The 23,786-nt window shown below is 34.2% G+C and overlaps 1 protein-coding gene across 3 annotated transcripts in view; it reads left to right on the plus strand.

Moving 5' to 3' along the window:
* The window catches only part of ZNF385D (zinc finger protein 385D), a 374,854-nt gene that overhangs the window by 88,274 nt on the left and 262,794 nt on the right, over positions 1–23,786 (plus strand). For all 3 annotated transcript variants that reach the window (XM_074269009.1, XM_074269010.1, XM_074269008.1), the window contains exon 2: positions 206–348. In XM_074269009.1, the coding sequence (XP_074125110.1) occupies positions 206–348 (143 nt within the window). The remainder of the gene's footprint in view (positions 1–205; positions 349–23,786) is intronic.

The following is a 23,786-nucleotide window of genomic DNA, read 5'->3' on the forward strand; positions in this document are numbered from 1 at the left end:
CTTCTGAGCAAGAAAAAGTTCACTGCCAGTTGATAGCAACAGATTTCCCAATTGACTTATGGATTCTTGATTTCCAGAAAACAAAACAAAACAAAAGGCTGTAATTGTTTCTAATTCTTTCTGGGGAACTTCGTGTTTCATCAAGGTGGTTCATTCAAAGGCAAAGGATCTCGCTAACTCTTTTCTTTTCTCTTCTTATCCCTAGGTGGCACATGCCAGAGCCCTGCTCTCCCAGCCCTGGTGCGTCCACCTGCCCCACCTTTGCAGCCCTCGCTGGATATTAAACCGTTTCTTCCTTTTCCTCTGGACACTGCAGCAGCAGTCAATCTGTTCCCAAATTTTAATGCAGTAAGTAGCTCAATCCTTGATTCACATGGCATTGGTTAAGTGGCTTTTATATTCTGGAGAAGAGGAAAGGTCCAAGTTGTAATAATACCTGGTATTTCTTCATCCACTATCACGATACAAGAGTCTCTGTGGAATAGTCCCTTCTAATGCTAACTGGACACAGCAGACTCTCAGGCCAGAATCAGCTCCTTGTCAAAGGAGACAAAGCCCAGATTTGGCTACATTTTTCATAATGCTTTCTCTTGACAACTTCTGTACAATGCCCAGGGCCTAGTTGTTATATAAGGATATGCTTGAAGTAAAATTGATACAGTCAAGAATATTGGAATAAAATAATTTAAAGGAGGAGGTCAGTGTATTTTTATTGCTTTTATCTAGATTTTGGATTAGCAGTAGCAGCAGTAACATTAGCATCAACAGCAGTAGTAGTAAAATATACCAGTGAATTCCATTTAAATTGTACGTTTTCCTCTGGATAGTAATTTTTTTTTCTCCCATGCCTCAAACAAATTAAAAATTATCATAATAAGATAGTTACTATTTTCCTGCCGAGCTATGATTACTTACTCCTTTTTTATCTTTAATTTCTCATGGTCCATGCCAACAGTAACCAAAACAATTATTCTATAATCTTGGTTACTTTTCTGATTGATTTTGATCTGATTTCTGATTTGGCTTCTGATTTAGCCTAGATTTCTGTACTAATTTCAGCAGTGTGTGTGTGTGGGGGAGAAAGTCCATGTGTGAGGAGAATAGAAATTGAATTTAAAAACTGGAACCTAGACTGAAAAATGATCCTTATTCATTTTTCAACCTATTTGAGAAATCAAGATGCTCTATTCAAGCTTGAGCAAATCAGTGCCAGGGCACGTCAGCACCAGCATAGTGAAAGGTGTCAAGGTAGGCACTGCGTGTTGTTGGAGCAAATAAAGCTTATCTGGGCACTGCAGCTGTTTTTTATGGTCTCCAGCTTTGTTTTTTTTTTTTTTTTTTTTTTTTTTTTTTTTTTGTTGTTGTTGTTATTTCCTTTTCTTCAATTCAATCTTTATCCATCAAAAGAAAGAAGCAAGATTATGTCCTCGAGGGCCTAATCATAATGCCAAAGCAAGGAGCAGATATTTCTAGCACATATGTAACTGAACCGAGGTGCTATGTCAAGTTAAATGATAGTGTCTGAGGCCATGTGATCTCAGAGATCTCAAGTGAGAGGACCTCCTTTTGCTTTCTAAATATGTTCCTTAGTAGATATCTTACTTTGTCCTCACGGTTGATGTCTTTCCTTTCTTCTGGTGCCTTCCTAACTATGTAATCCTAGGCAAATAATTTAATCTCTGACAATTCCTTTCTTAATCTATAGACATACCATCGACCTGTAGAATTCATTAGAAGTGTTTGCGAGGCTAAATTGAGAAAATGAATGAAAAGTGTTTCACATATCTGAGACATCTAGCAGTTTATTCATTTATTAATTGATCTATTTGTTTATTTTTATTATTCCTTTTCACATTTCTATAACACCTGTACCTTTGTAAAGTACCTTCCAAGTGTATTCTTCTTTTATTCTAGTAATGACTTTGAGAGGTAGGGGCTATTATTTTCCTCAGAGAAAATATAAACAAGAAGATAGAATTGCAGGCCAGTGGAAATGCCTAGAATTGAAAGATGGAGTGTCTTGTTTGATACAATGACAGAGCCCAGTGTTGTTGTATCACAAAACATGTGGGGAAGGGAGCAGGAAACAGGGCAATGTTTTAAGGTAGACTGTATGTGGATCTGGGGTTTAAATGATAAATATAGGAGTTTATATTTGATCCTGAAAATGCCAGGGAATCATCAGAGTTTATTGAGTGTGGAGGATTTTAGGAAGCTCACTTTAAGAGCTGATTTGGGTGTAGACTGGAAAATAATGACCAATGAATAGATTATTGCAATAGCCCACATGAGAGCTGATGGAAGTTTACATCTGGGAGGTGGCAGTATTCAAGGAGAGAAGGACATTTATAAACGTTACAAAGGTAGTATCCACAAACCATGGCAATAGAGTGGATAAAGAGAGTGAGATAAAAGGAAGAGTTGGGAATGACAGCCAAGTTTGGAATCCTGAGGATGGAGATGTCCTCTACAGCAATAGTAAAGTTGGAAGGAGGGGGGGGATCTTTGAGGAAAGATAACAAATTCAGTTTGGGACGTGTTGAGTTTGAGATATCTATATGATAATCTCTTGGAAATGTATGAGTTCCAGATCGTTATAAAGTGCCTATTACATCCTAGGTACCATGGTAACTCTAGCGTAGTTCACTATTGAGGAAGAGGAAATAGGAGTATATGAGAACACATAAGAAGTTACAATTTACAGGGATCCCTCAATCCCTTTGTACAATAACAGAATTAGATCTAGAAGGAATATTAAAAGTTATTCATGCAGCTTTGTTCATCTTATTGTTGTTATTAGTCCTTATTCTTGAAGAGGACATGACATCATGGAGGGGATCCCATGACCTACAAGTGAATGGGATTTTGAGCAAGAAAGAGTTATGCAAGGTCACCTGCCTCATTTTCCCTTCTAAAGCCATCTGGATCCAGTGCCAAGATGTAGATCAAGATGACTGGAGATGACCCTGGATGCAGTGGGAGATCTTGGGTTTTTTTGTTTTTGTTTTTGTTTTTGTTTTGTTTTGTTTTGTTTTGTTTTGTTTTGTTTTAAAGCTAAGGTCTTCCATAGATCTTAGATTGCCTGAGGGTCAGGGACAGTGGGAGCTGGAATTTGAATCCAGCTCTTCTAAATCCAAATCCAGTATTTTTATTTTTGATTTTTTTTTTCTTACTGAAGTACTTTCTTACAATTTCATTGAGAATGAAAGACAAATTGAAGAAAACAGTTATTAACCACGCAAGGCAATGTCTAAATAATTATTAAGATTCTTGACTTAACGCCCTTTAAGGGAAGCCAATTCTGGTTGCTGCCATAAAAGTTGAATATTTGCCATGGCTGACAAGTTTCTCAAATTTTTCCTTCAAGAGGTGGGATATAAGCTGAGTCTTGAAGGTAAGAGAATGATATAATGAATAGAATCAGGAATTCTCAGCTTTGAATCCCTCTTCAAGGTTCATTCCTTCCTCATTGTGTGATCTTGAACAAATCAATTAAGCTCTGGACTTTGGTCTCCTCATATGTAGAATGAAGGAGTTGAACTAGAAGGCCTCTGAATTTCTTTTACTACCAGAACTAAGATGCTAAGCATCTTTTTGATTCTTTGCTTTCTTGTCTGTAAAATGGGAATAATATCTTTATCAAAATGTATTCAAACCTTTTATAAACCTGCAGAACTTAATGTAGATGCCATCTATCATCATCATTATCATAAATAGAGAGAAAGGAAATACATAACAGAAATAGTAAGAGAAATATTAGTCTATGAGTCCTGTGCTGTAGTGTTTAGTAATTAATAGTAGGGTAATTAAAATAAATTAATTCATTACCAAATATTTATGCATTAAGTATATGATTATATTTGGACATTTTTATATTGTCACCTAATTAAAATTATTAATTTAAAGTGGTTGTTAATAAATGTAACTCAGCAACAAGTAGTACCTCACATAATTTCATGGTGAGTTGCATATTCTCTCACTTGGATGATACCAAGAAAAAAAAAAAAAAAAAAAAAAAAAAAAAAAAAAAAAATATAGGCATTCTGGGAACTCCTGAGTGATGACTATTGACTAGATGATAGAATAAGTCTATGAATAACCTCCAACCACCTCTCATAGGAACCTGGAGGGTCATCATGAGATACAATGATAAAGTTTTGAGAATTCGCTTAAAAAGCTCAAGCAGAAAAGGGTTTTTTAAGTACAGGCCCTCATCTAGGTAGAGTTTGGGGTGCTACAGATTTGTATTCAGTAGAATAGAATTTGGGCATCCCAGATTCACTTGCTGGTCACACATAGAGGCCTCCAGTTGATATTTCGAATCTTCATCTTCCCATCTATAAAATGGAGGTTGGAAGGTAGACTGATTAGTGGAGAGAGGGCCAGTTTGGGCCTAAGATCAATTTCTCCCTTTGCCACATTTGGACAAGTCACTTAACTTTTCTGTGCCCCTGAAACCGTTGGGTTGCAGATCTTTATGGTTGTACTTCTCTAATGAAATTACAGATCTGAACCTTAAAAATAATTTATTTCCTATTGCCTCCCAAAGAAAGAAAAGTGTGTGTGTAGTAGTAGTACTAGTAGTATAGTAGTAGTAGTAGTAGTAGTAGTAATAGTAGTAGTAGTAGTAGTAGTAGTAGTAGTAGTAGTAGTAGTAGTAGTAGTAGTAGTAGTAGAATTATAGTAGTAGTAGTAGAATTGTAGTAGTAGTAGTAGTAGTAGTAGTAGTAGTAGTAGTAGTAGTAGTATAGGGGGATATTTTGATATTGCAATGCACCATGTGTTCTCAATTTAATACCTTGTAGAGCCTATAAATTATCCCATCTAGTTAATCCCCTACTGCCAGCACTAGATCTCTGAAAGCTGAGGTAGAAAAGCTGAAGCAGTATGAATAGTACTGACCATTCTTCCATTTTTTTCCAATGAGCAGAGTTTACCTAAATGCTGTTCATACATCTTTCATTGCTCTTAGTGAGTCCTCAGAGAGATACAATTGTTAAGGCTGGCACTTAGCCTAGGGGAAATTTTGAGGGAAGGAAAAAAAAAATGTTACATGATGTTCTCAAAATAAGAGGCAGGAGGTACACCAAGGGTATAAATTTTATAAAGTAGGGAAATACAATAAATATACTGTTATTGATTTTTGAGTGGTTTGTCCTTTCCGCAAAGGATCCTGCAAAGTATTGATTGTATCATTCTTTGGATTATCTGAGTCATATTTGTAGAATAAAATCCTCCCAAGAAATTTCCCTCTTAAAATATCTTCTATCATTGTAAATTTCATTACTTAATATGAGTACTAAATTGATGTGCTGATCCCAGCATGCTGATGTGAAATGTATCAATAGCATAACATAATGTCCTAATGAGCTCAGTCAATACAAACTCTTTGTCACTATGATATTATCTGTTATATGTTTGATTCCATTACTTTGCTGATTTTTACTCACTATTTTAGCCTTACAACTCATGACCTTGAAGAAAGTAAGAGATTGAAATGATCTGCAACGTTGGCAAGATTTCTAGATATTCTATAGGCCTTTGACCCTTTCCATTTCTTAATCTTGAAAGCTATCTTCCAACATGACTTTCACCATCCTATCCTATATCTTTGTGGGAATTGAAGTTACATACATCGATTAGTTTGGAAGATAATGTCAACTTTTAAAAATAGAATTTCTCCAACTCTTTATATTTTTCAATTGATGTTGATATATAAATTTCAACTGTTGAGATACACTGTGGGTCCTGGATAGAGCCCTTTATAGAAGATTTGGGTTTGACTCTTTGTTCTGCTGTTACTTACCATTGGCATATTTCTGGGTAACTCACAATCTCCACACTTGATTGGCTTCCTGTGTAAAATGAAATGGTTGTATTTAATACTTCCTAGCCTTCTATCTATGTTTCAGGGTCTTTCATTTGTTATGTTCATTAGGAAGTCTGTTGGGGAAAATGGCCAAATGTTCCATCAAAGATTATTTTTTGTTGCCTTTGAAAAGCCATACTGCTCTATGTTCATGGTGATGGGAGACTGAGCCTTTATTCCATGTCATAGAAGTTCAATTAAATCATGATTAATTAAGACCCCTTTATGTACAAGGTTCAACCCCTATTTCTCATATTTTTTGCTTTCTTTTCTCATTTATCCTATGAAGATCAATTTTGGTATGGTTCATCTTACATTAGTAAATCAACTTATTGAATATTGGGTAAGGATTATAATAAAATAAAAATAGTAGTAGTAATAATAACAACAGCAAGCATTTATATATAGTGCTTTAAGGTTCTCAAAGTGCTTTACCCATATTATCCCATTTTATACGAAAAATAACCCTAAGACAAAGGAGCTTTTTACTATCCTTATTTGATAAATGCAATTAACAGGCACAGATAAGTTAAGCTATTTACCCAGGTTTGTTCATTTTATAAGGGTCCAAAGCAAGATGTGAATTGTGTTCTTCTTACCTCCAATCTTGGAGTTCTCTCCACTGAGCCACCTAGCTGCCTCCTTTAGTAGGCCCCTAGTGAATATTCATAAAATTATGGTTTTGAAATTTTCTTAATATCTCTACCTTTTTTTTTTTGCCTTTATCATTTTTATCACTGTAGAAGCTTAGGTAGTCACATAAGACTATAGGCAGTTGTAGACTTTCCCTTATCTCAAGGGTTTTCAAAACATTGAATTTATCACCCACTGCTTAATACACTGGCATGAACCTCTCTGTGCTGCACTAAACAGTTTTCAAAAATAGATGAAATTGGTCCCTAAGACTAAACACAAAAATTTCCTACTGGTAGGTAGTATATTGGATTTGGGGCCAGAAGCCCTGTTTGTAACTTTCATTTTTACCACTTAGTAAGTGTCTGACTTTGGATAAATTATTTGATATCTGGAGCTTCTGTAAGATGAAGAAGTTGGACCAGATCAAGCAATCAAAGATTTGTGCCAGATGATCAATCTTCTAGCATTTCTGCAGCTGAAATTCCCTGGGAGCTGATTACCTTGCAGAAAGTGATGATCCTAATTAGAAAATCAGAATGAAGAACACTCTCAGGTTGGTAAGTGACCAAATAACTAGTGTGTTTCTCAGTAGAAGCATATAATGGATATTAGCTACAGGAACTTCCCAAGTATCATTAAAGAAACCGGTGCTTTTGACTTGGTAGTAAAGAGCCTTCCCTTCCTACCCATGTACTGAAGGAACTACTCTGACCCAATCCAAGATCTTGTTCATTTGTATTTAGACTAGATAGGCATTGATAGGTATTTAATAATCAGCTTCTTGATCTACACAGCTAGAATTTATCTTTGTCTGCTTGTATCTCTTCTCTCACTCTATTTTTTTTTTTTTTTGCAATGATGGTGATCTAGGGGGAAGAATACTAATTCTGGAGTCAAAACCCTAAAGTTTAAATGACACTGCTGACATTTACTATTTGGGTCTCAGTTTTCTTATCTGTAGAATGAAATTGGACTAGATGACACTGATGTTTCTTCCAGATCTCTAACTATGGTCATATAAGGCAGCTAAGTGGCATAATACATATAGCACTGGATCTGATTTGCAATCCAACCTCAAATACTTAATAGGTCTGTGCCTCTGAGTCATTTAACCTCGATTTGCCTCAATTTGTTCAATGAAAGGGGACAATAGCAGTATCTACCTTTCAAATTTGTTTTGAAGGTCAAAAGAGATAATATTAATTAAGTACTTACCATAGTGTCTCTCATAAAATAGGTACTATACAAATGCTTATTTCTTTTCCCTTCAATAATTTTTTAAAACTTTTAAACTGCTGATATAAAAAGGATATATTATTTTATAGGTCCCCAGAAGTCCTTCCAGTCATTCAGGCCACATCCTATAAATTATAGGGAGTAAGTAATCTCAAACAATTTCTTGTAGTTTTGAGATGCTTCTTTCAAATATCTATGGTCAAAGAGTTAAAAAGTGTCAGATCCTGGATGTGATCTCAATTGTTCCTGAGTTTTATCCATTATATCAATTCTACTATCTCTAATATTATTTTCATATAATTATATAATTATAATATAATATATATGATATATATAATAAAAATATAATCTCTAACATTATTTTCATCATAACAAAATGAGTCCCTTCACCAAATCTATTTTACTAGAAATATTAAAAAAATATTTTTCTTTATCATAGACTCTTGGAAGAATTGATTATTAGAAGACATTAGAAAATAGATTATTAGAATATTTTTGTTTTTGTTCTTTTTTATGGTTGTTTTTTTAGAGCTCATAGCATATGAGACCTTTGATCTCAGAGGTGAGATGAATGAGGTGGGACATTCACAGAGTGTGAAAAGAACTCCAGTTTATTATGCTGTACAGCCTTGTTGATATACATTTTTGCAAGCGTGATCAGCCTGTGAACAGTAGGCAATCCCCAATCACCATTCAGAGCAGCAGCTCATGGGCTTTGCATATGCATGGTATCTGCCAATGGGAGGAGAGCTGTTCCAGCAATTTAGCAACTCACTCACAAGTGAGAGTCAAGGCATCCCTGCTCATGAGGAACTAGCTGTGATCCTTGGCTTACACCCATTCCCATGATCACTAAATCATTGCTCCTTGCTCAACAAGAGTGTTTCTGCAACGTGGCAGAAAACTTTTTGTGCATCAAAAGTCGAGATGGCCTCGGTACTCCCTCTTGGCAAAATCCCATAACTTAGCAGTTTTTGCTAATTATCTTTCTATATGATTCCTCAGAAGTCTTTAGAAAGTTCAAAAGGCAGTGACATTGGTTATATTTTGTTTCAGTTTTCCATTATTACATTCTTTATCATCTGATGCTCATATTTCACACTGAGATAATAATATCATTCTCATTTAATAGTTGAGGAAACTGAAGTCTATGTTAAATGACTTACCAAAGGACATACAAGAGAGTAAATTTCTCTGTTTATTTGCCAAATCACTTCTCACTGGAATGATCGACTAGAACCATTTCTTTATTTTTCTTAAATCTTGACTGATATGATAAAAAGTGCATGGGACTAGAAATAGGTAGATTCAAATATAAATCCTAGTTTATTTTCTACATGACTTTGGGCAAGTCCCTTGCTACCTCAGAATGCTATAATTTATTGTTCAACTAATGAGAAGTTCATAGCACCAAGAACTAGAAGACACCTTAGAAATGTTTTAGTTTAAGCACCACATTTTATTTTATTTTTTTTTTTTTGAGGCAATTGAGGTTAAGTGACTTGCCCAGGGTCACACAGCCAGGAAGTGTTAAGTGTCTGAAGCCAGATTTGAACTCAGGGTCTCCTGACTTCAGGGCTGGTGCTCTATCCCCTGCACCACCTAGCTGCCCCAAGAACCACATTTTACTATGAATAAACTGAGGCCCAAAGAGTTGAATTTATATTTCTGAGATCACCCAACTATTTAATAAATATTATCTCATGTCATCCATGTAACCATTCTGGAGGTAGAGGCAGACAGAGTTTAAGTAACTTGCCCAGCAACACACAAGCGCCTAGATACAGATTTACATTCATTCATTTGGATTTTAGCCTAAAATGTTTACAATCAAATCAAGTCATATTTGTAGAAGTTCATACTATTATTATTGTAGACCTTGCTAAATGTATTTTTGAAGTGATATAACTTTTAATTCAACTGAACAAGCTCCTTGTTAGGCACAGGTAATAATAGGAAGACACAATCCAAATATTTCTTTCCTTTTTCCTATTTCCACATAGGGAAATAACATTTATTCAGTTAAATAAATGCTAACAAGAGGCAGATGAGAATATTAATCAGGAAGAATCAAGAAAGGATTCATGATTGGGGAAGGAGGGAAGGTTAAAAACTTCATCTTTGAAGTGGAAGTGAAGATTTTAAAAAGTAAAATAAGTTGTATTTCAAACATATTGAGACAATCTGTTCAAAGGCATGGAGGTGGGAGATTGGTTGACAAGTCAGAAACAAAACTAGAATATAGAGGACAGGAAGGTCATTAATATGAAATGAGTTTTGGAAGGTAGACTGTAACAGATGTTTAAGGGTTTGTAATGTATTTTGTTCTAGGGAGTCACTGATGATTATTGAACAGAGTTTTGAAATGGTCTGTACTATGTTCTTAGGAAGATTTTTTTTTTTTTTTTTTGCTATTGTATAAAAGATAGAGAAGAAAGAAGGAAAGAAACAAGCATTTATAAAGCTCCTATTATAAGCCGTGCACTGTGTTAAGCTCTTTACAAGTATTTTCACATTTGCTTCTTACAATAACCCTAGAAGGTTGGTAGAGGCAGGCAGAGATAAAATGATTTATCCAAGATCACACACCTAGGAGTGTCTAAGGCTGTGTTTGAATTCATTTTCTAGCACCCTATTTACTGCTTCATGCAATTATCACACAGACTGTAATTAGTGACATAAAATGCATTGGCTCTTTTTGTGGTATCTCTTTATTGGAGAACTCTAATGGGATTATGGTTTGGTGTACCAATTGAGGAAGGAACTCAGTGGGAACACATACTTGCCAGAACCACAACGGGTGATGAATTTAAATGGAAAGCAATGCTCCCCCAGGTCAGAGTTACAATATGTGTATTGGTTCATTACCACTCATTTTCATGGCTTTCCCTTGGAAAGAGAGCCCAGTTCTTTGTGAAACATTGAATGCATTAAGCAGACTTGGAAACCACGATATGAGGTGTGGGAAGAAAGATGGGAGCCTATTCCTACTGCTGGCAACAAAATTAGTGAGAAACTCCATTTTTGCAGCTGAGAAAGACAAACTCTTCTAAGTTACCTGAAAATTTGACTTAAACAGAAAGGCACCAGGCCTTCCTCCCCAGGCATTCTGCCTATTCTATTCAACTCCAAGGACTGCTGATGATACTTTTGCCAATGATTTCAGAATGCTTTGTGAATGAGCCTATTTTATATTTGGTTTACTTATGAAAGAAAAAAAAACAAATAAAAAGGTAAGGGGACACGAATCAATTATCTGGGTCCTTTACCAGTCAAAACTACTTGGACTTTGCTATCAAGATAAGTGAGACTTCAGAAGAATTTCCTTAATTTTGGAATTCTGGCTTAATTCCTTGTTTTTGTGAGAGGGAGCAGAGTAGATAATCTCAGACAAAATTCTATTCAATGGGTTTCTCATGTTTTGGCACTCAGCTTTTTCTTCCCTCCCTTGCTCCCTCCCTCTCTCCTTTCCTTTCCTCTCTTCTTTTGTTCTCCTTCCCCTCTTCCTCCCTCCTTGACCTCTTTTCCTGTCCTCCATCCTTCCCTCCATCCTTGTCCTTCTTCCTTCCATCCCTGTCCTTTCTTCCTTTCTTCCTTGCTCCCTTCCTTCCTTCTTCCCCCTTAATTTAGGTCAGATGTAACCAGAACTATTCTAGAGAACTTTGGCCCAGGCCACTGACATTTAATAGGCATGCTATATTTAACTAAATATAAACTATGAAAGATATAGAAAGATGTAGAAACAACTGAACTTAGTTAACTAGATGGTATGGAGGAGTAAGGGAAGGAAGATTGCTATGGAATGGCAAGCTTGCTTCTCTTACCCATGTCCCAAATGAGTTCCTCCTTTGCTGAGCTCCAGCCTTCTTGCTCATAATATAGTTTTGTTTCTTTCTCTTTATCCATAGGGCTGAATTCAAGGCTCTCCTCTTCACAGAGCTTTGTGTGCTTTTCTTTCACCTCCTGCTTAACTGAATTTGTCTTAATCATCCTGTTTTATTAATACTGTATCATTTTCACATCACAAATTATGACTTTGATTTGATCCTGTGACTTTCTCAAGTCCCCAAATTGCTAGTTACAGCTCTGTTTGCAAATGACCCTTCATAATTGACACCCTTTATATTCATGCATTCCACTCCAAAGTCTAGCACTTATTTAACCTAACATTGCCTCTCCTATTTCACCTAGTAAAGATGACCTTAATTCTAATCTAGAAGGTTGGCACTAGGCATGCTATTTTTACATCTCTGGAAGACCAGGTACCAATTAATGAGGTGTTACTTTATCAACTAATGTACTGGACCCGATGAAAATCCACAGGTTCATGTATTTTCCTTATTTACATTTAAATTTACAAAACATAGAGCTAAGAAAAATGAAGGTTTGATTATATGACCTCAAAAAACATTGTGAACTCCAAATCTGGGATTGTATGATTTTCTGTGGCCTTGACTTTTGCTCTATGTTTTATGTGGCACATTGAGCTATAAAAACGCTGGCTAAACTATTAGTTTACCATATCCAATGTGTAATTTTAAAAAAATTAATTTTAAAAAATTAAAAAAAAAAACTAAATAAAGAAATTTTAATCTGGGAGTTTGCTTAATTGTCACTGAAGGATACCAAGGAGAACATGGTAGTTTTTTGTATAAAGGGAGTTGCAGTTGAATAAGGGTATTAAGGAACCTCACTGTGATGTGTATTTGAATTTAAGTGCCTTAAAGGGATAAAACAGGACATAAGATCTCGTGAAAGAGCTTATATTTGTGGTTATAGACATCAAAATGCTGATTTTAAAACAAGGTTTCAAAGGCAAGTAGAAAGCACAATAGACTGTGACCAGATAAGGATCAGAAGAGTAGAAGGGAGATTCTATGTGCAAGGTGGAGAAAGGGTGGCAAAGATAGAACAGGATAGGTCCATAGCGCCACAATTAATGAGTATTCCTTTTCCTTTCATTTCCTTTTGTTTTCCTTTCTTTTTTCTTCCTTTTCTTTTTCTTTTCCTTTCCCTTCCTCCATTACCTTTTTCTTCCCTCCCTCCATTCTTTCTTTCCTCTCTTCCTCCCTCCTTTCTTCCCTCCCTCTCTTTCTCCTCTCCTTTCCTCTCTTCTTTTGTTCTCCTTCCCCTTTTCCCCTCTTCCTTCCTTCCTTCCTTCCTTCCTTCCTTCCTTCCTTCCTTCCTTCCTTCCTTCCTTCCTTCCTTCCTTCCTTCCTTCCTTTTCTCCTTCCTTCCTTGCTTCCTTCTTTCTTTCCTTTCTTCTTTTCAAAAATATAGTAAGAGAAGGAACTATCATCAGATAAGCTAAGGATTTTTGAAATAAAACAATAATTATTATTGACAAAGTTAAACATACATATCATATCCAATGTATATATGATCTTGATGTCTTCTTATATGGTGGCAGGGTCCTTGTATAAATTTAACTGAGGAGAGCACCTTATACTTCCATAACAAATTATATAATAAAATTATATAATAAATATATATATATATACATATATATATAATGTTATATAATAAAAAAGCACAACATAATGGAAAATGATAGACTATCTTTTATCTTTAGAACATACTAAGGTTTTTAAAAATTCATTTACTTATTTGTTAAAGGGAATCTCCTTTCATATGCAAAAACAGTGTTAGCAAGTTTGTTTTAGAAGTCCCTTGATTACCAAGTTCTTTGAGGAATTTATATTTTCCCCCCATTTAAACAGATACTCATATACAAAAAAAAAAAAAAAAAAAAAAAAAAATCTTTGGTCTGATACAACAACTTTTCTCTCCAAGAAAGGTTTTAAGTCATCTCTGAATAGAAAGTCACTTGTTCAAGATCATATGATTAGTAAGTGTCAGAGGCAAGTCTTGAGTCCTCAAACTCCATACCCAGAATTATCTTCACTAATCAATATTATCTTTCTATAATATATACATGAATATATTTTAAAAGTTATAAAGTAGATTACCAAAAAAAAATGTTCCTTTGTGATTTTATCCTATTTTTTCCCTTATCCATATCCTGACCATATCCAAGAATTACTGGGCGCAAGAATCTGATAGTTCTTTGTTCATATGACACAAGTTTCCTTAGGATTATAGGACCACAGGTTTCAAGGTAAAGAAGATATTGGGAGCTATCTACTCTAACCTCTTCAGCATACAGATGAGAAAAATAAGATAAATAAGAAAATAAGAAAAAAAAATGATTAGCCCGAATATTACATAAAAGTCAGCAGAGGCAGGACATGACTCTAAGTTTTCAGATTTTGAATACAACATGCTTGTCATTGGATAACTACACTTCCTCTATGATATAAATCTCTTTTTTGTTGTTGGTAAGTCAATTTTTGTCATGTTAAACTCTTTGTGATCTCATTTGGGGCTTTCTTAGCAAAGAGACTGGAATGGTTTACCATTTCTTTCTCCAGCTCTTTTTTACAGATGAGAAAAACAAGCCAAATGTTGGCTTGTCCAGGATCACACAGCTAATAAGTGTCTGAGGCCAAATTTAAATTCAGGGAAAGGAGTCTTTCTAATTCCAGGCCTGGTACTCTATTTTAGCATCCACTTGTCTTTTCTGACTCTATGTGACCAAACGGACTCGGTACATTCAGTTTTCTTAGCAAAGATAGTGAAATGGTCTGCCATTTCCTTCTCTAGTGTGTCCCCATTTAATAGATGAAGAACCTTTAAGGCAAAAGGGGGTTAAGTGACTTGGCCATTGTCATAGAGGAAGTATCTGAGGTCACATTTGAATTCAGGTCATCCTTACTCTATAGTTCACTTTATTGTACCATATAGCTCTGTATGAATCCTTAGATGGGAGTTTTAATGTCAAGTTGTCTAATCAATTATGAACTCCTTGAGGGCAGGGACTTTTACTTTTCTCTTTTTATTTCCAACACTTAGCATAGTACCTGACTGCACAAGTGCTTAATAAGCTTTTGATGTGTTGAGTTGTCTGAAATTAACTAAATAACATAGTCTTATCCCATCATATTATCTGAGCATTCCCATAATTATTCCTTCATCACAAAATGTTACTCACCCTATACTTTTAGGATGATAGGATGGAATGGCTATAAAGCAAAATATTGTGAAACTAACTAAAAATGAATGTTTTATTTTATTTTTATCTTCTTTGATTTGTCATTTGTAACCTGAACCTTAATTCTTATATTATCTGATAAATTTTCTAGCATCATAGATCTGAAATAGAAAAAAAAAAAGACTTCATTAAGTCCAACTCATATCTGACAAAACTCCCCATTGCAACTCCCCCACTGAGTTCAAGCCCTTGCTTGAAAGGGAAGTCACCATCTCATAGGCACATGCTTCCCTTGTAGCATCTCTCTAATAAGAAGTTTTTGAAATATCCTGCCTCATTTCAACTTTTCCCATTGCCCTTTTTTATAAGTGTTTTATATTGCTTTTGTTTTTATTAATATGATTTACATTAGACTTGAAATCTGCAGTTTCTGAGTATACCAGATTTAGTCTTCTGTAGTTTTGTCATGTCTAAAGAGATACCTTTAAATGAATGTATGATGCATTCTACACTTACTGAAAATATAATACAACAGCGAAATGGATTATTTAAATATAATTTATACACATAGTGGTTATGAAAATCAATCTCTTTTAATATAATATTCTATTTCTATATCTTAATAAAATGATTAAGTAAAAAAAAAAATAATTCATTTTTGAAGTTTCTTCCCTTAGCTACAGAGGTCCATATCTCCTCTACCCATTGCTCTTTAATGAAATAAAGCATGTCTATTGGAAAAGAAAAATCTCTTCATTTTTATAGTTCTGCCCTTTGGGCTTTAGAGCACAAAGCCAGCCTCTGTTCCATGGAATGGCCTTTGAAATCTAGTTCTTCCGAGGGTATTGTCAGCTCTTAGGTTATCTGAGAAGTCAGGGGAGCCCATGTGTATACCAAACAGTATTTCATAAACCCTTGGCCCCCACTCTTCTTCTTTATGTGCATATTTGTTGTTGTGTTTGTTAAAAGATCAATTGCTTTCTACCTTGATCCTGAATGAAAGCTTATAAAGCATGGTCTTGACTCAGACAGAAGAAAGCGAATTTGTCCCTTAAAAAATCAAATTATGCCTCCAGCCATTAAAACCCTGTGCTCACTGTTCCTTGAGCATGACATGATGACTTTCTTTTAGTTTAAGAGACGAACATGCTCTTCTGAAAAACTTTTAATAAGCACACAGCCGAGGGACAAAATCACCCACCGCACTGGGTTATTGCCATTGATCTTGGACTTCATGGTGAAGGGTCTGAGTGCAGGGAGCATAATGCACCAGGCCTGTAATGGCACACAGAGGTAGAATTGGATGGGCTTTATAGCTCTCAGAATTCTCTTTTAAAGGACCGTATATCATCAAGATTATCCTAAATTGCCTGCCGTTTACTAAGCCTTGGGAACTGTTTAGAGTCAGACTTTTTTTTTTTTTTTTTTCCTTCCACTAGCAGAGGAAAACAGGTGCCTGGGATTTGTTTTTGGCAATCTCCCCATTTACTGCTTGCTTAGAATATTTTCAAAGTATAAACATGTTAAGTTCATTCTAGAAGGAGTTGTAGAAAGCTGGAAATGATCCCCCCCAAAAAAAATCCCCCACAAAACTAAACACCTTCTAAGACTTAAAAACCCAATCAATAAACAAAATCAAGAGTCTAAATTGATTAGACAAGTAGCATTGTAGATCAAGTTTGCACTTAAAATCTAAAAGCCCTGGGCTTAAAGCCTAATCAGTCTCTCTGTATGAGGTGACATCATTTGGGGTTGGTAGCTGGGAAGTCAAGCAGAGGGTTGGTGGTTCACCTATCAGAAGTCCAAGCTGGCTGTTGGGATGAAATGTAGGTTTTGGGGAGGAGGAGTTAAGAATGATGACTCGAGTGGAGGCAGTGTGGTCTGTATGAATGATCACCAGACTTGATGATATCTCCTCCTGCAGTTCAGTTGAACAAGTATTTATTAAGCACCAGCTGTGTACTCACTGTGGGAGGCAATGGGAATATAGAGATAAAACCAAAGACACTCCTTATCCTCAGAGAGCTGATGTCATAAAGATCAGTCAATATCATGGCACTGTGGAAAAAACCATTGGATTGGCATTTCACCACCAGGGACAAATGCTGGTTCTTCTACTTCTCCATATGACCTTACACAAATCAGTTGGTCTCTCTTGCCTCAGTTCCCTCAACTGTGAAACAAGCAGGTTGGACTAGGTGCCCTTTAGAAACATCCTAGGATCTTTTGAGACCCCCAAGATTACTTGAGTAGGGAAGTAGGTTCTTATGCTTTTGTGAAAGAATATAGAGATTTTAATATGCAAAAAAGTGTATTTTGTAAGGTCAGAGGTTAGAGAGACATGTCATGTCTACTATGACAATTAAAGTGATAGTAATCCACTGGGCTTCTTCCAATCTTCCAATCACTCTAACATTTTTCTTTTCTTTTCTTTTTTTTGATTGTTTCAAAATTATGCTGATGATTCTAAAGAACAAGCCTATCCCTAAAGTAACTCAATTTACCAGCCAGCTATTTTATCTGTATAAAGTCCATCAACTAGCATAGATTTATTGAATTATTTAATTTCTTTGCATACTTGTCCAACAATTGAACTGACTTTAGATCATCCCATAGCCTTTTCTATTAGTGGACCCAGGTGTCGTTTGCACTCTGAGTAATTGTACTATTTTTCCTTTTTTTGTTGTTATTGTCTTAAAATAATGCTAATGATGTTAAAAAAAAAAAAACAAGTCTTAAAGAACAATTTGTCAACCAATTATTTTATTTATATGAAGCTAGTCAACCTGCATAAATTTATTGAAGGGTCTGCTCTCTATAGTGCTATTATAAGCCCATGTGAAGGAAAGATGTAAAGAAAGCTCTACGGATTGTGATCTATTTGGGCAAATCAGGCTACTTAACAATTAGAGAATAAAGCAAAAACTTCTAAAATTACATATTTTATTGTTTACCAACATTTTCACATATCCCACCACCTTCCCTGTCCCTCTTAGAGAATGAACATTCCAGGCATTAGCATGCCAAGGTTATCCCCTCTGCTCAGATCAACATTTAATCAATTTAATGTCTATTTGAAAAGAAACAGATTTAGAGACTTGTATGGCAAATAGATTATTAATATTTAACTGACTTGCAATTTTTATTCACTGATTTAGTACCTGTCACTTGAATATAGGATTATATTTAAGATGGAAACGCTATGGTATAAGCTATTTTTATTGCTGGCTTTTCTTTTTATGAATTCCCAATGAATGGCGTTTCTCAGCTTCTCTCCAAAACTCACCCAAGGGTCTAACCCTTCTTTCTTATTAATAATGATAACATTTATATAATGCATACTATAGTTTAGGCGCTATGCTGTGTATTATAATCATTGATTCGTTTTATCCTTATAACAACCCTGGGAGGTTAAGTGCTATTATTAGTCCCATTTACTGATAAGGAAACTGAGACAAAGGGAATTTAAGTGACATGCCTAGAGTCACATAGCTAGTAAACCTCTGAGGTCACATTTGAACTCATGACTTCCTGACTCCAGGCCAGGTTCTCCTTCTCTACTATGCCAGCTCCCAGCTTATTGTCAGGAAATCATTCTTCTTCTCATAAAGTTTACATTGATTTATTCTGAATTTTTCCCAGTATTTATTGTGTATTGCTTTAAAGTATCCTTAGCTAAGTGGTGTATGCCAGTCAACTAGATCAGTTCCCAAGGGCTGATGGTTAATTTTTCAATGGGAGCATTTATACCTCAAATTAGCAAAGGCTACAGAGAAAGGATGGATTTATTGTTTGATTACCTCTCCTTATGAAAATGTTAATAATGAAATAAAATACAAAAGTGCATTTTTACATCTCCCCTTGTTAATCATTTACTTGCATAGCCTTATGTGGGTCCACAGACATTTTTTGAGCTCTGTAGGAATGCAGTAAGTATGAAGTTCAGGTAATGTAGGTAGTCAACATAAGACTGGAGGATAATAAAGCAATAATTGAAAGTTATGTAGCATTTGATGTTGTCTCATTTGGGCTTCACAACACACCCCAGGACAATGGAAGTTCCTTGAGGTCAGGGATTTTGCATCAAGTCAGCTTTGCCATTCTCCCAGTCCTAGGACAGTGAACTGTATTTAGTAGTCTCAGTAAATGATAATTGAATTAAACAATACTCAGATCAGAATTTTTTTTTCCTTTTTACCAAAATTATAGCCTTGATAACCTAGTATTTAGGCATGTTTTATTTAGAAGGGAGAGAGGAGTCTTTGACTACGTCACACCTCCACAAATGTAATTGGACAGAATTTCAAAATATGTGGACAATTGAGAGAGGTTATTTGTTTTGGGGATTTTGGGGGGATGCTCAAGTCCACAGTTTTTCTATTACCTCCTTAAAATTACAAAAAAAAAAATGTATCACTGATCCTATCCTGGCTCTCTTGGGGACAAATGCCTCTTGTCTTAGAATGAAGCTTTTTTGTTGGAGAATTTATTTCCTGGAAGTCTCCTACATTTTACTTTGGTTTTGTCCTGCTAAAATTTTTATTTTATTATTGTTGTTTTTGAAATGCCCATTTTTGACATTTCCCTATATTCTCCAGTGCAATTTCATCCAGCAAATATTAATTAAATGCATACTGTGTCCCAGACACAATGCGATGTAATAAGAATAATAAAGCCAACATAGAAACAAAATAGTCTGCCTGCATGGAGCTTTATTCTGGGGTGTGAAAATTAACAATGAAATAATTTACCATATGCTTTTATTTTAATAATTCTTTATTATCAATTAGCAAATTAGCAAATATGAAACAGATAAACATTTTTCTTTTGTTACTGCTTTCATCTCAACCTATAAATTCATCAGTTTCATCTTTGTGATAAAATTTACACAGTAGGTGCTATAGAAATGCTTACTGTTGAAGATGTTATGATCTAGATATTGTAAAAATAAGGACACAGGTAAATAGTACCTTTCCTCAAGGTTTTATTTGTTAAAAGAGAGAACATGTACAGAAAGCAATCAAGAAATTATTAATCAATTTCTTTTTTCCTGATATTGTACTAGAGATACCAGCATGTGTATACACACACACCACACACCTACACACAAATACACACAATAAATAAAAGATAATATGGAGTAGGGATAAAGCTATAGCAGTTGGGGGATTCAGAAATGACTTTATATAGACTGGGCTTTAAAGAAAACTAAGGATTCTGAAAGAGTTTTGCAACCTAATCTTTGTTTATTTTAAAGAAGGGCCTCAAATACATTGCATGCATATAAATATAAAATAGGATATAGCATTATATATAAATATATATATATATATATGTATATGTATATATGTATATGTGTATGCACATATACATTTATACACTAATACTTGCACACACACATATACACAAGTTTGGCAATAAAATCAAGTTCTCTCTTTCTACCTAACACGTGTCCCAGAGATTGTGTGGTGAGTTAGAAAGAATTGATTCTGGGAGTCGAAGAAGACCTCCTTTCTGGGGACTTGAGTTCCCTCAGGCTTTTTGCTTTGCATGCAAAACATCCTCATAAGTGGAATTAAATGAAGTGCTCTTCAGATTTGTCAAATCCTAATGGGAAAAATTGCTTAAAAATAAATTTTAATAAAGCATTTTAAGTAATGTTTTAATCAGTCCAAGTTTACACCATTTGTCTTAATAGCATTCATATGAAAAAGATCAATGATGATTTGCTTCTGCACAGGCTATAAAGCCGTTAATGGATGACATATAATAATATGGCACATAAAATGTACAGTTAAGTGTAGGCAGTTGTTATTAACCTGTTTTTTTAAAGCTATATTTAAAATGAAAAGTGATTGCCTTAAGAACCAATTTGATTAAACTAGCCTGAGAAATAAGAGCAAGAAACACATTTTATCACCACTAATATTTTTATGGGTAAAATAAACAGATAATGAAAATAAAACAGAATGGCTATTTTTGGGATTCTACCGTGTGATTGTGTAGGATAAAAATAGTTTCATTTGTCATACTTGTCTGGGACCTGTAGTTCTTTAACAAAGAGGGGGAAGAATTTTTTTTAAGCCTTTATTACAAACAGAAGGTTTATGAAATTCCTTCCTTCCATAGTACAGTGTTGAGCCAGTCCCTTAGGCTCATAAATCGAATCACAGTCAGACAGTAAGGGGTACTTTAGCATTGAGTCAGTGGGTATTATGTAAAGCCAGAAACTTGAGGAGATTAACACTCCTAGGAGAAGGGAGATTTTCTTAACAGTCAAATCATATGCTCTATTTGGAGTTAAAAGACCTAATTTCAAAACTCTGACCTACAACTTTAAACCTATGCTAAATCTCAGTTTCCTCATCTATCAAATAAGGGGATTGGATTAAATGACCTTTAACGTGCTCTCCAGCTTTAAAACTCTGAATTTATGATATATTTGGATAGAAACATTCTACATTCGGAGCCTAAGGGCACATAGCTCACTTATAAATCTGATATTTGAAACTCAAGATTCTCCCACACCTGCTGTTTGGCTTGGCAGTTCCTGCTTTCTTTTTGTTCCCTTCTTTCCTCCTTTTTTTTTTTTTTTTTTTTTTTTGCCCAGAAATCAGCTTATGTTACCAAGGTGCTAATTACCAGAAAAACAAAATCATTGTTAGCATGGTCTGATGGACAGATTACAGACTGATTGTAGAACAGACTCTTATTTATTCCACAATTAAATCTCTGAGTACAGAAGAACATGGGCCTAACAAAGTATTTTTCATGGGAATATCTACCGTCTAGCTACCTCTGCCAACATTCACTGCTTACTTTAGTGCTGTTTGGATAGAAAAGGCAACAAGTACTGTATAAATATTTCAGAATAGCAGGGTATTTCCATTCTGTTTTTGACTTCTTTTGAGCATGTCTGGAAGTAGGATCTCTGGCTCAAAGGCCCAATGACATTTAAAATATATATATATTTTTATTTTATTCTCTGATTTAGAAATAAAACAAGCATGGTAGAAAAAGAAAAATTGATTACACATGAAATTGCAAATCTATTTATTATATACAACTTGCTATTCCTTTTAACTATATAATAAATTTATCATGAAACTTTCTTTCTTTCCCCTTTTCCTTCCCTTTGCCCCATCCTAGAGATGGCTACCATTTGAGACACAAATTCACATACCCCCACACATATGTGTATAGGTGTATATGTAAATGTATATGTGTATGTATTTGTATAAAATCATAATATATATAATATATACACATATTTCTTTTTTATTAATCTTTTCTCTGAATGGATACAGCATTTTCCTACATATATTCTTTGTAGCTAATTTGGGTATTTATAATAGTCAAAATAATTTTGTTGATCAAAGTTGTTTATAAAATAATATTGCTGTTACTGTATACAATATTTTCTTCTGCCCATTTCATTCTTTATTATTTAATGTGAGTCTATTCATGTCTTTCTATTATCATTGAACTCATCATTTCTTATAGCACAGTAGTATTTCACTTTGATCATATACTATATCTTGTTCAGTTATTCCCTCAATTGATAAGCATCCCCACAATTTACAGCTCTTTGCCACCACAAAGAGATCTGCTATAAATATTTTATAAAATATAGGTTCTTTCCCTTTTTTTCTGTAATTATCTTTGGAAACAGATCTAGTAGTGATATTGCTGGATCAAAGGGTATATGCAGTTTAATAACTCTTTGAGTGTCATTACAGATTGCTCTCCAAAATAGTTGAATCAGTTCCCACTTCCATCAACAGGGAATGTGTCCCAATTTTTCCACATCTCCTCCAACATTTGTTGCTTTTCTTTTCAATCGTTTTTGTCAATCTGGTAAATGTAAAATTATATCTCAGGGTTGTTTTAACATGCATTTCTCTAATTAATAATAATTTAAGACTATTTTCTCATGTGACTATAAATTGTTTTTTCCCCCTATTGGAAAAGTGCCTGTTCACCATCTTTGATCATTTGTCAACTAAGAAATGACTTATATTCTTATAGATTTGACAAAATTCTTTATATATTTTTTGAAATGAGACTTCTATGTGATAGAGAAACTGTTTGTATTCCCCACATCCAATTTCCTGCTTTCCTTCTATTCTTGGTTACATTTTTATTTGTATAAACATTTTAAATTTAATGTAATTTAAATTATCTATTTTACATGTAACTTTGCTCTATCTCTATAATTGTTTACCTACCCATCAATCTGATAGATAATACATCCCATATTCTTTAAATTTTCTTGTAATATTTATTTTTATATTCAGGTCATGTATCCATTTTAATCTCATTTTGGTAAATGGTATAAGAAAAGGTCTGTATTCAATTTCTGCTGGACGCTCTCCAACTTTTCTAATAATTTTTATCAAATAGCGGATTATTGTCCCCAAAACTTGTCTTTACACTTCTTAAACACAAGGTTACTATACTTATATACATATATATATATATATATATATATATATATATATATATATATATATATATATATATATACACATATGTATGGATATATACTTGTTTATATATTTATATACACAAATATATAATACATTTATTTATAACTGAAAAGTATATGTTCACTGTGTTCCTTTGATCTACCTTTCTATTTCGTATCCAGTACCTGATAGTTTTGGTAATTATTGCCTGATAAAGGAGTTTAAGATTTGATCCCACTAACATCACCTTCTTTTACTTAAAAAAAAAAAAAAAAAAAAAAAAAAATTCATCCATATTCTTGACATTTTGTCTTTCAAATGAATTTGTTATTATTTTTCCTAACTCAGTAAAATAGTTTTTGGCTTTTTATTTTTTTTTATTTTATTTTTTTATTTTTTTGGTGATTTAATTGAGTTAGCATTGAATATAAAAATTAGCTTAAATGAAATTGTCATTTTTATTATATTGGCTTTGCCTAACCATGAACAATTAATATATTTCCATTTTATTTATTTTTTTTGTATA

This window comes from Sminthopsis crassicaudata, chromosome 5 (genome assembly GCF_048593235.1).
Source record: "Sminthopsis crassicaudata isolate SCR6 chromosome 5, ASM4859323v1, whole genome shotgun sequence".
Taxonomy (NCBI): domain Eukaryota; kingdom Metazoa; phylum Chordata; class Mammalia; order Dasyuromorphia; family Dasyuridae; genus Sminthopsis; species Sminthopsis crassicaudata.